The sequence below is a fragment of the Ciconia boyciana genome, chromosome 7, assembly GCF_034638445.1.
Source record: "Ciconia boyciana chromosome 7, ASM3463844v1, whole genome shotgun sequence".
NCBI lineage: Eukaryota > Metazoa > Chordata > Aves > Ciconiiformes > Ciconiidae > Ciconia > Ciconia boyciana.
Window position 1 is genome coordinate 1,213,364 of NC_132940.1, and position 13,790 is coordinate 1,227,153.

The 13,790-nt window shown below is 41.5% G+C and overlaps 1 protein-coding gene across 2 annotated transcripts in view; it reads left to right on the forward strand.

Moving 5' to 3' along the window:
• Nucleotides 1-13,790, forward strand: part of NEGR1 (neuronal growth regulator 1) — a 302,027-nt gene that overhangs the window by 271,907 nt on the left and 16,330 nt on the right. The window contains exon 7 of one of the 2 annotated variants that reach the window (XM_072867357.1): nt 367-408. The exons of the other annotated variant lie outside the window; for it this stretch is intronic. Coding sequence (XP_072723458.1) covers nt 367-408 — 42 coding nt within the window. The remainder of the gene's footprint in view (nt 1-366; nt 409-13,790) is intronic. 2 annotated transcript variants of the gene reach the window in all.

Sequence of the window (13,790 nt, forward strand, 5' to 3'; positions counted from 1 at the left end):
CCCTTTTCCTAGGCAGGTTTCAGTAATTCCCAGGAGAAATGTTTTTGAGCTTGAGAACTCCAAGGGTGGCTTTGCCAAGGTGGCAAGCAAAAATATTTGCATATTCGGAGTGTGATGGTCCCGATGTTGTATACTGGTGACACATGGATGACGTAGCTGCAAAAAGAAAGACACTGATGTATGGTTCATAGGCACAGAAGTCTGGTCGACTGCATGTTTGTCACAGGCCTGTAATGGCCAGCCCAATCTTTAAATAAAATTGTCGTGTCTGTTGCATGACTGTTTGCTGTCTCATTCTGTATTTGTCTTCCATGTGTGATTAACTCCCAAATGTTCTCTTTTTTTTTTCCTTTTCCCTTTTTGTAGAAATTATTGAGCCTACTACCTCTAGTCCTGTCTCAAGCCCAGGTCAGTATCCACATACATTCACGAAGTATGTTTGGGTACTTTTTCTCAGGGACTCGTAACTGATGCATTGCCATATCAATAACTGGAACTGATAACGGGCAGCTTTGTTGTGGTAGTGCTGGACTGTCTCCTTCCCGTCTTTGTGCATTCGTTGGTTTGTCTTCCCTCCAGGCTTCATATGTTCTCCTCTTCTTAAATTTCCCCTTTTGAGAAAACCCCTCCCCACATCTCTCTTTTTCTCCCATTCATTCTCTGCCCCAGGGCGATGCAGTGGATGTACACAGGGCGATGCAGCCGCGCAGCGTAATTACTGTGTTTTCTCTTTGTCATGACCTGACTCTTCTCTGGTGTCACTGTAAACACAAACGTTGCTTTGAGGCTTACAAATTTCTTGCTGTCTCACCACAGAATGACCTGTAGGATGGATCTAAGACCCTGTTGTGAGGTCCTCCTCGTTTTAGGGTGCCAGAAGGTGTTCCTGGAGAGCTGAAAAGCCTGCCCTTGTGCTTGGCAGGCAGTAAGAGGTCCTGACCACTCATGGCGATTCCCCATCTTCGGCGGGGGTTTCCCCTTGCTGCTCCCCAGCAGGACAGCCTCCGTGGAGCTGGTCAGCCTGGTGCAGGCTACCAAACGAGGGCTGCCCTGCCCAGAGCTTGTTAAAAGATAGCCTTAGGGCAGCCTGTGTCAATATTCCCAACCTCTCTCCAAAGGGTTTGGAAGGGGTAAGTCATGAGTCTCACATACCCTGCTCTAGTCCCATTGCTCTACGTTAAACGCCTTCCCCGGCATGCCGTTACGGTGTCAGACGCAACAGGATGATATTATTTCCGTGTGCATAATATGGTAAGATGGGCAATGCTCAGGTCTCCTCCAAGGAGGAGTCTCAGAAGTGTTATCAGGATCATCTGGGAGACAAACACAACTAGAATTTTCCTCTAGCAAAACCTACACATGAAGTATACTTTTATTTCCAAATTAAGATTCAAATATTAGAAAGACTACACCAGAAAGCCATAGCAATTGAGGTAACCTACTCCCTAGTTAAAAATGCAGATTAAACAGAGAGTTATGAACAAAAAACTAGGCAGCAGACTGATCCACCCACCTTAAAACTTACAGGAGTAGAAAGACAAGTGTATAAATCTTCGGTGCTTTTAATTAAAGGGCTTAGGAAGGGCAATCTCTGGTGTCCTCTGCAGAGACGCTCGCTGTGCACAGGCGCTGCCGGTCTGCCTTCCCGTGTGCCCTTCTTCAGCACCGAGTTTTCCAAAGCACTCTGTCTCTTTTATGTGCAGAGGATCTACTGTGTCTGCAGTGCAAAGCCGGTCACGAAAGCGACTGAGCAATTTACCCGTGACCACCATTCATCACAAAACACAGCAGCAGAAGGAGTAGGAGGGGAGGGATGGACTTAACCTGCAAAAAGCTGATAGTGTTTGTAATAAAAGTTCCTAGCCTTGTGATTTTTCTCAGTTGCTTTGGACTACCAAGCAGCTGAAAATAAGCTAAGAAATTATTTTTATAGCTAACAGAAGCCAGGAAGAAGAAAAGAGTCGCCGATGATATGGCAATCATGCAAAGCAGTGATAGGAGAACCTCAGTCTATGTGCCGTTTAACGCTGGTTTTTGTAATTGGTTGAAAAGTCCCCTTAGCCTGATGCTATTCCAAGCTCTCTTCCAGGAATGATGGTTTATGCTGTACGGTTACGGTTGGAATGGACTCCAGTAACGTTTTGGTTTTTAAACTCCATAGGTAAGCACTACAACACAGAAGCACAGTCTTTTCTAACTTTAAACAATTGATGTTCGAGTAATATAGCTTCGAGATGTGTTTGAATTCTCGCTGTCTGCAGAAATTTATGACAAATGAGCAAAATTATATGTATTTTGGGGGAGCAGGATGGAGACGGGGGAATGGAAATGAATAGCATCTTTTTATAACGATCCCTGCCTTAATTCTGAGGGCATGGTGTTAAGTAGTGAGGTCTTTTTCCAAAGTACAGTATGAAATTGAGAATATGAAAGCCTTTGAACACACCCGAGGAAAAATTTAGAAGAAGCTAAAGTTGCAATAGATATGAAACTACATGAGCCAATCCAGCTTTAAATGACTGAGGAAAGGACTCCAAGGTCAGTTTGCAGATGAAAAACAACATCTGTTCCCCTGAAAGACAACAGGAAGGGGTTTTTTTAAAGGAAAGCTCTCAAAAGGGATAAAAATTTAGGACTGAGTCCTTCCTCCTGGAAATCAGCACTGGCGTCAGCAGTGGTACTGCCATTGAAATGTTCTGTTTGCCTTACATAATTAAATAATGCTGTGATAGTCCCTCTACTTTTCTAATTTTAGTCTGGTAAATAGCTAGATAATACCATCACTATTGCTATGAAGTTATACAGCTGCAGAGGCAATTAAAAACTTTCCAGAGTGTCAGAAACCGCGTCCCTCATGTGCTGCAGTATCCGCAGAGAAGACAGTAGGTTGGGCTGGGAGATCGTGGCAGAAAACCCAGTTTATTTGTCTGTAGCTGTTTACGACAGTAAAATAAGATTTGTGACTTTGTTTAAAGTCAGCCGACGAGGTTTTAGCCAACAGCACCCGTTGGATCTCTGTCCGTCTGCCCTGCTTTCCCTCATGCAATGAGAGGAATACAAAATGTGGATAAACCTGTAGAAACTCATTGTTCCTCGTGTCTTGCATCAGTCAGAATACAGAGCATCAGCCTACTTCTTACTTAATCTAGGCATTGCAGCTAGTTGGTTAATTACTACTGTCATTTACAACTTCACTGCAGCTTCAATAGATGTTTTTCCTGGAGAAGGTTTTGCAAGCTGGAAGGAGACAGATCCCTCTCCAGTGTTTCACTAATGAGCCAAAGGTTATGAAAAAACCCAAAACTGAGTCAATATTTAACTGCAGATAGATGAGGGAGAATTGCAGGCCAAGGATCTCCCATCAATCAAGGTAGATGACTGATGGGATGTTCAACATTATCATCACTGGTAGAGTTTTCCAGGATCTTTCTTAAAGCCCAAACTAGAAAGTTACTTTTTGTAGGAAGTGAAGAATTTGTAGTAATCCTGAAGGTCTTGAAACTGCCTTCTGTTGAGATTTTAGTCCAACTCTGAATACACAGTAATTATCCTATTCTCAAAACATCTTTGAAAAATATTTTTCACTGTTACTGGTGTGTATGAGTATATGCATATGTATTTTTGTACATGTAAAATGAAAATGTCACTGGCATCTTAAGACGCTTAAACCTGGAGTTGCTACTGCCTCCGACTCCTACAGGTCACTTTTGTGCAAACTCTGTCAGCATTGAAGTTGGTACATACAAAAGACCTTTCATCTCACCAGTCTTCCTTGTCGTACTCAGTATAATTACTCTAATCAACTGTTTTGACCTTCTGTTGTTAAAAATTGTTTGTAAGATGCATGTGTAAAATTTCAGCACAGAAGTTTTGTGGCATTTTCTAGATGTTCGTAAGCCATGTGACAACATTCCCAAAATGTCTTTCAATGATTACCTATAAAAACCATTTTGATTTAAAAAAAAAATCCTTAAGGATTCCTTACAGTTCCAAACAATAGGTGACAAACCATTTAAAATATTTACAGTTCATGCAAAACCAACACTGTGTTTGAGAGCCGTAGCGATATACTTGTGCATTCCTCTGCTGGAGCCGCTTTTTACATTTGGGAGTTTACTTTCTCAATTTTAAGCAACAATGCTTAAAGCATGTAGAATTAGCTGCAAAAGTTAAAAAATTGGGGCCACAGTTGGTATCTATTTTGTCAGCCATTGCCAGGAGCTGTAGTTACTTACAAATCTTTCATCCTTTAGCGTAATTAGTTCACAGGTGGTGTCTTGAAAAGCCTTTGAAGATGCTGCTGAATTCTTAATGCTGACTAAATAAGTAACTGCAACAGGTCAGAGAGAATAACTGAGGAATCTTCTTTAATTAATGATTTCACATGTTATAAGGCACTTATATAAAAATTGGAGTTGGAGAGAGAAGGACTTTAACTTATTTAATTTTCTCAGGAACAAAAGCGTATGTTTAAATGAGCACTCTGGGCAGGCTGGACAACTCCTTGAGCTTCAGTTACTGCTCCCTAATGTGCTTTACTGCATATCTAGTACGTTTTAATATGCTAGAACACCAAATAATACCTAATCTCAAGCAGCTCTATTTGTTTTGTATGAAACATGTCAACCCTCCCTTTTTTCTCTACTTATGCAGTTGCAATTCCCATTTTAATCAATAAATTATCTGCGTAAGGAAAATCTACAGGGTTGGACTCTGAATCTCAGAATGTATGGCATTCTTTCTTGCCATTAATTTTGTCTTTACGTGATGAAAGCACCGTGTATCTTAAACTAGGGATTTCTGCACGTAGACAGGAGACACGTCGGTACAGCAAATACTGGAGTACAGATGAACCCTGAGGCACAAGAGAATGATCAGCCTTGAGAAACAGCTGGCCGTTCATCTTCAGCAGCCAACACTCAAAATATTTTCTTTCTCTTCCCAGTTTGCGGAATTTCTTCCAAAAACTAAACAAGTATGAAAAGATGATCAAGATCTAGGATAACAGATCCTGGATCATTGCAAGTTTAACTTCTAAAATACATTAGAAACAGATGTCTGTTTGTTCAAGGAGCTTTTGCCTCTCAGTGGCCACTTCACTGCCTGCCAAATAATCCCACCCTGGGAAGGAAGGCAGGGTCTCCCAGACTGCCTTCCATCTCCTTCGTTTGATGGTTGAATCACCCTCCAACACCCAGTAGAAGAACACCATGGGTTCTTTTGTCCCAGCTGACAGACATAAAAGCATATATAAGGTTACTAAGACTTGCTATGAGTAGGTAAGCATCAAAGAGGTAAACAATCTCTAAAGAAAAAAAGATCAATATATCAATCTTATTTGTTAATTATTTTAAAGCTTTACGTTCATAAAATGGACATTTCTGTCGCATTTCAGAACTCCAGGCAGATGTGAAATTCCAGCATAGTTCGCTCTGCCAGAAAAAAATCGTTTCTATATTCACCCAGCATTATGCATCTGCACCCTTTATCCAGTGTGTAATGTGTTACTGCAGGAGCGTGCCACAGAGCAATGCAGGGTCTTAAACCAGGAATGCTTAGAATTATATACCAGCTCCACTATGGGAAATAACTGCCTTTAAAGTATTATATTCATCTGCTGTTACAAACAGGTGAACTTTACGTTTCTAAATCACTCTGTGAAAGCTGCATCCTCAAAGTAAAACCTGTGGAATTAGGTAAATGTTTCTGTTTAAGTAAAATGCATGTTTCTAATAACTCACAGTGTGTGCTCAGTGACATTCTGCAATATTTGAAGACTGCATCATTTCAGCAGACTGTTTGAACACAGTAAATCATAAGTATGTTATTCACTGCTTGCTGAATAGATGCATCATTTAATATCAAAAGAGCTACTTTCTATCAGCTGAAAAATAGGATTAGAAATAGGTCATTTTTGGTCCATTGATTCCTTCTCTCTAAACCAGTATGTAAAATGCAAGAATATTTTTTCTGATATTGTATTGCCTACATGCCTTCTGTCATGAGGGATTTCAATATTAATGAGTTTTTCCACAAATCTGAGAAGCCCACTTAAGAGGAGAAGCTGCTCTGACACTCACCGATTCGTTTAACCAACAAAATCCAGGATTTCACACAGAAATGAGAATGCCCAAATATTTCAGAATATAATACATTGATCAGTTTGCTGAAATTTCACATTTTAACCAAGAAGTGCTCTTGAGAAATGCCAGGAAAGCAGTGCAGGGACATCTGCGAAATAATTTCCATCGTCTATGAAAAGGTTGGAGGATGTGGAAGGTGGACAGAGATGCTCAGTACTAGCTGTTGCTGCTTCGTTGTTGACCCTTTCTCCTGCCCAAGTGTTTCTGATGCTGAGCGATGAGCCACGTCTCGCAGGCTTGGTTGGCAGTCTGAGCCCAAGGCTCCTCCGCGTTCCTGGGGGATGCTCACTGCTGTATGTGATTCCTGGGCTTCGAGGGATCGGTCGTTGGCACTGGTGGTTTATCGGTAGTCAGTTATGGTATTGTAAATGGCATCAGCGTTTGTCATATATAAGCGTATACTGTGTAGGAACTACAGCACGCGAACCAGCACACCTCTGAGACACGGGGAAAGTTCTTTTCAGCACAGCACTAACTTCCCACAGTTAACGTTATCTTAAAAAGATAGATATTGTTCTTTATAGCTCTGGCATCTGTTTGTTAGATATCAATATAGATAACATGTGTGACCATCTCAGTCAACGTCCTTGAATCGTCTCCCCATCTCAGCCGCGCAGCGGCACCCGATGCCGTACAGGCGGCGGGGGAAGCCTGGCAGGGGACGGATTCCCCGGGTGGCGTGGAGGGGTATGGGCTGCAAATGTCTGATCTGAAGGCAGGCTGGGGGTAGTGATCCATATATCTGCATTTTGTTCTTCGTCTACAGATGTGATTTAGGCCTATGCTCCCAAAGTATGCCGGGAAATCAGATGTTTGCATATCTAGCTCGTAACGCAGTAAGTGTGACTCCATTCAGGTCAATCTGAAACGTGACCAAAGCCGTGTATTACTGTGCTGTTGCAGCAGTGTCGCGTGTGGTGTATGCAGGCAGCAGTGCCACGCCGCAGTCCTGCACCGGCTCTGAAAGAGCAAGAAAAATGCACAGTGCAAATCTTCCAACTTGCAACACTGCAAGACACGGTAACACTGCTCTAAAAGACCATGCGTATAAGGACATGTTCTGGCTGAGAAAAGAGAAGCAGGAGATTCCAGAATGTGATTCATTAGCAAAAAGAGAGCAGTCTTTGTTTTTATTTATTACATAAGGGTATGTTTTATGTGAAGGTTTTATCAGCCAGAATTGGCTGACTACAGTAATTCTTACAGGAATAAATATGCATATATCCATCTAGATGAGATGTGTAGCCATGTGCAGAAATTTAAAATGTATATATAACTACGCATCTGTAACTTCAGGGAGGGTCCCAACTCTTCACAGAACATAAAAGAGCCTACAGCTACAGCTGGTTGGAAAGGATCTGACAAACTCGGGTTGTTAAGGGAGGGAAGGCTTGGGGGAATAGGGGACTTGTCAGAAAATGCCTATTTGAAATCTCCATGAATATGTCAGTTTTTAAGAAATTCAAATAAAAGCCTGTTGAGTTTTGAGTGAAAAAAAAAAAACAAACTGGCTTCCTTCCAGGCTACCCATCTCATTCCAGGCAACACTTCTTTTCTTGTCTTTTCACTGTCTGAATTTCTCACTAGATGGAAATTTCAGTTTCAGGCCAGCTGCATCTAGAGTATCTGTGCAACATGGACATTTTGATGCAGTTGCCAGCAATATCTCCAGCTAGGGATGAAAACCAACATCCAGAGATAATACAGGATCAGCCATTTCCTTATTCTGAACCTAATGTCTAAAGGCATATCTTTGCATCTTTATTTTTCCTGACTAAATACCAATCACAAGGCTTAGTCTCCCAAACTGGTTTTTCAACTGGTTTTCGTCCTTCTTTAAACTTTCCAGATGAGCTCTTAAGCATGCCGTCAGGCAACCCAAGAAAGACTCTATGATGTGTTTTTCTTCCAACAGTCTCTTCTGTGTTAAAGAAAATAGAACAACAATTTGTAGGTAAAAACATGATAGCTGGGCCAAGCCCATGTCTTTCAAAGAGTGCAGTCATAAAAGGTTTACACAGCAGCTCTGAACAATTAAACAAATATTGTTTTACCACGAGTTGTCACTGCTCCCAGGAGCGGTGCCGTCTTGGTTTTATCCTGCTTTTGTGCAGGACTATACAATTGTTGAAGATGGGCCTTCCTCAGAATAGGAAATGCTTTTGAAGGCACAAATACAGCAGTGAGGGCAGTGGAGCAGTCCCTGAACAGTCAGGGTGGCTTAGGCAGATTTTGACTATGAGCAGACAGAGGTTGTTCGCTTGTGGAGCTGAGTGTGATGAATAAAACAAAGATGGTTTGCTTAGAGCTGGACCAGAGCTCAGAGCGTAGGCTATATGCTTTATATTATAGACTCAAGCCTCTTGCACAGTGTCCTACTACACCATGACTTTTGCTTTCTTCCAGGCCCAGCTGCTAATGAGAATTTAAGACCCAAATAGCAAAATTTAAAAATAAACTATCGCTTGTCAAGGATATAGGGCAATCCTCAATGTGAGTGTGGCAGTACCAGAAGTTTGTATCTCTGAGCAGCAAGTCTTCATATGAATGAACCTCACACCTATTTAGGACACACCGTATGGGTGGAAGGAAACACGTTAAGAGCTCAGGCCCAATTTACCGTATGCTACTCCATTAATCCAGTAGGGTTTACAAGGAAAATTCACTTTATAATTGTTCCTGTGCTTTGACACCTGTTCCTGTACATGATTTTCATCAAGTCCAGATTTTAACTGAGCCTCTGAATTTTACAGTGCCACAAAAAACTATGGAGCCATCTGGTTAAAGTTTTAAAGATGGTTTTCATTAAGATGAAAGTTTTGCAAAATATTTTACCATTTTTTAACTGCTGAGTCAGACCTTTTCATAAGAAAAAGCTGTTGGCATTAGGCAGCAGAAGACTAACCCAATGGATGAGTGGCAGCCTGCTCCCTCCCACCCACCCGCCTCCGCATTGTACCACATCGTGGTCGGTGACGTTGGGTGGTGCTGGGATATTCAGTGATGCCTGTCATTCCAAACCCCGAGATGAAATGATTGACCTTGACATCTTTTGTATGTCCTTCTTCTCATTTTCGAGGTACATGACTCAGCTTGCATTTCTCTCTCAATCATATTCCACAATGCATCTCTTTGACTTTGGAAAAAAAATCGAGAGAACTTATCCTTCTTAATATCTCTGATTGCAACAGAAATGATTGCCTACCATTCAGCCTCCTTATTCAACAAGCACAGTATATAAAACTACACTGAATGAGTTTTCTGCCAAACTGAGGCAATTCAGAGAACAACTCGGTTTTGAAAGCTCAAGAGCATGTTCACTTGAATGAACGGGGTATGGATTTTATAATAGGAAAACAGCGAGTAATTTGAATAGTCTGCAGTAAATTGTCAAAGGAAAGCACTCTGGTTATAGAGACATTTCAGGAATAAGCAATGCCTGCGATGTTGTTTGTAAGGTTTCCATACCTACAGTCTCCTATGTCCTCACCCCCTCACAATGGACAGTCCCATTTAATGTTTCATTTTAAACGAAGAAGGAGCTGCATTTTACAAAGAGGTAGACATCCTCAGCCTGTTAAATGCAGATTATCATTATCCAGGTCTCATTCAGTTATTCAGAAAGTTCCTTTTGTAGAAACTTGAAGGGTTTTAGTAGTTAAGGGTTATACGCAGTACAAAATAGGGAAAAAATTAATTGGTTTTGGAGCAAAATGTATCTTTCTCCCACGTGTCTCAAAGACTATCAGAGGTGGTTTTAAAGGCTTCCAAGTCCACCCCTGTCTTCGCAAAAGCACAGCTCTTTAGACAGGCATGACGTAGGGTATACACTCAAAACAAAGCACCCTGAATTCCCAGAGAGGTTAGAAAAAGGGAAAGGTTTCATCACTGACTGCCAAACTTTACCTACTACCCGGAGGGGAATATATATCATTTCCCCTCCTGTTACTATTTTTTTTAAGAATATGACATCCATAACTACTTTGAAAGTTCCTAACACTCCTGCCAAGTGCCACGTACTGTCTTCTGTCTTGTCTTTCTAAATCCTGATTTTGAGCCAAAATCAATGGCAGAAAGAAATTGCCCATTGCCCGGCAGGGAAACGTTTCTGACAGTCTGTGTGTGCTGCTTTCTCATGGACAGAGAGACACACACGATGCCGAGCTTATCTGACTGCAACCCACAAATACAGCGCTACGCTAAGAGCTGAGCCGCAGCTCACCTACAAGGCGATCGCTGAAAATGCGAAAAAACCTTTTTTTGGTGCTTTTTGTTTTCTGTTTCAAAGTGCATTTTCGTGGTGAGTGTAGTGTATTTCTACTGAAGAAACCAAGCTCCTGACTTCACGAGGATGATGAGAAAGGGGATGGAAAATAACATGCAGAAGAGACTTTTTGCAGCTGTCCTCAGCCACCCAACAGCTCAGCGACTCAGCGGCAGGGTCAGTACGCAATTGCAGTCGAGGGGCCCTTTGCAGCATGAGCTCGCGCCGCGGAGTGCAGTGCTTGAGCACCTTCCCCGAATGGTCTCTCTCACCTTCTTGCACACGTTGCTTATAAAACACCTCTGTTGAAGTTAACCCATTTTTCACCAGCACGTTTCCTTGCAGCCGGGTTGTGTCTCCTCCCATCAGTATCAGTGGTCCTCCCTGGGCAAGGGATGAAGAGGGCACAGTGACACCAAGCATCTGCACAGCAGAAGGTGGTCAAAAGGTGCAGCTAGCGGGAGAGCCATCCTGAGGATAACGCGCTCCACACGCTCGTACCCTACCATCAGTCAGCATTAATTGGGAAGGGGCCTCCCACAGAGGCACCAACACTTTTTTTTTTTTTTTTTGGCTATCTCCACCAAAATATTGTCCTAATTGACAGAGAATTTCAAAGCCATGAGTCTTAACAGGAGTTTCATGCCTAAAGCTCCCAGTCAGCTTTGAAAAATCTCAACTGTTGTGGTTTTTTTTCTCTTCTGCGTAATAACATATGCAAAGCTGAGCCATAATGTCTCCAAAATCCTCTGGATTAAGCTGAAAAGCAGGTGGGGAAGGCTGGTGCACAAAAAGCCTCCTGATGCAAAATCCTCTACCAGCAGTAAAAGCTGCAGAGGAGAAGCAGCATCAGCCAGGGAGGGCGGGGGCTCTGCAGAGGGCCCCCCCAGCCCCACGGTTCGGGGAGCCCCAGCAGAAAGCCAAGCCAAAGCCACTCCAGAGGTGGGGGGTCTCATTCCCCCTCGCACACACAGGAGGTAGCTGCAAAAGCTCAGAGTCCTCCCGACAGCCACGCCAGCTCCTGCTGCAATCCTTCGTCAGAAAAGCCCCAAATAATTCATCACAGGGGACAGCGAATAAAGATAAATTGAATGGCATATTCTAACATGATACCCTTGGTTAAGGGTGGAAATCTGAAAGTACTTTGGGAAAAGAAAATCTGCACATTAATGAAAAGTAACAAATACTTGATTAGATTATATGCGCTTTCTGTATATTTTGTGGATGGACTTTACGTGATGTTCATTAAGTTCTCTTAGCTCACAAATGGTGGACCCCAGAATTAAAACAACCGCTTTAAAGCAGCAGCTTGTGTCCCTGCACAAGCAAGAGGCCCTCTGCCTCAAAGGATTAAACCTTGTCACAGATAGAGGAGGATATATATGAAATTCATATGCTTACATCAGTGTTGTGTAACATGCACATGCGGAAGACCTATTTAAATCCATTGAAATGAGGACTCCATAGCTACTCACACAGAAAGGAGGGTAAGAGCTATACAGCCACAAAAAACAATTAAAATAAACCATCATGTCTAGAGTCCGTCAACAGATTCACATGGTTTATAAGCTTCTCTTCACTTTCTCCTAGAATCAACATCTTGCAAGTAAGGATAACTGTAGGCACAGCAAAGATACTTGTGTAGCTGAGTAAGAACAGCTACAGGTGTCATGTGCACCTGAAAAAGGAAAAAGTAAGTTGTTGGAAGGAAAAAAATCTGTTTTGCTAAGTGCTGCTGGGAAAAGTGTTTGTTATGCTCCGAAAGTTAAGCACATGTTAATGACGAAAGGAAGAAATTGTATTTTTATAATTTGCCTGATGGACTTGTTCATAGGAAGCACAGTCTGTTTCACGGAGCCTCACGTACTGCACAACAGCCAAATTATCTTAATGGGGGACGAAGTGACAGAGGAGATGGATGCCTTCCCCTTGAGTCATTCTCTGATAAAGACACATCACTTAGCTGCAAGATGACAAACTATATGTTCAAAGTGACAAATCATTTAATTAAAATTTACAAGCGGTTAAATAGTGTTTGACCCAAATGGAGGCAGTTATCATGAATCAATTTTGGAGGAGGAACTCGACTTTCCAGCAAATCGATAGCTCACAGCTACAGTACCTGGACACTCTCCGCATTTCTTATGTGCGGAGAGCCCTTTTGCTGGCTGCTGTAGAGCCTGGTTCAGAAAAGATCTCAATCAAGTTGAAAAGTAGTAACAATTTTACTTAGGCAGTGTTTGAACACTCTGAAGTTTCATGAATAGTTAATGTCACGTCAAGTGTTCAAGAAAAATGCTCTTGTATCTTAAGAGCAAATAGCTCAGATTTTGATGAGTTATGTTTTTTCATTGCATATACAGGCTGGTGGAAATTGCAATCATCTTTCATGAAAAGGCTCAGCAGTTTTTATTATAGGAAAGTAAGGGTGGCCATTGCATTTACTAACTAATGTAGTAAATGTAAAATTGCCGGGGTAACATGCTTTTTTATTTATGCTGCTGAGCACATAATGTGCTGGTAGTTTCATAAAAATATATATTAGAGGAATCTCACATGCCACCAAGCTGTAGATCTCTTTTATGTGTATGACTTATCCAGTGTCCTTCTATTTAAGACGTACCCCATTACAAAGAACAAGATTAAGCAGTATTGACATACAAGACAAACTCAAGAGATAGTACCAGTCTAGTCAGTTATAATTCAGGGTGGCACTATACTTTAACTCTTCTGGAATTAGTAAACAGTTTGACTTTGTTATTTATTTCATCCATCACCTTATTATAATAAAAGTGCTATTGATGATTAATTGATCGGCTATTAGCACGGTTCAGCAGTAGACTTCCATGGATTCTTTTTTTTTAATATACCTATAAAACCAGAGCAGTATATACACTATGCAGAAATACGACCAAGAGAAACCCCAAAGGAATGCTTAAGAAAATCAACAGAATAGATGAATAAAAAATGCATCTTTAGAAATCATCTGACAACCACCTCACTGGAAGATTTGTTTAAAGGTTGTCAGCTCCTCCAGCCAAAAAGTTCCTTTCTCATACACAGTCACCAAAAAAAGGCAAGAAATCATGTACTAACCTGCTTAACTCAATATCCTTTGTCAAGGTCAGAAGAATGATGTTGAAACTGCCCAGAAACTGTAAAGTTCAGTGTAAAAAATTATCATTCACAATGCTATATGACATTGCCTCAATGTAGCAGAACCAACAAAATCTTCATGATATATGAGAACTATCAAAGGTTGCCACTGAATACATAGATTTAATATGCTGCTTAATTCAAGAGCTTATTTACAATGTCACACTTCATTTTGAGGAAAATGATTCTGACAACCAATCATTTAAAATATAGAAAGAATGTTTTAC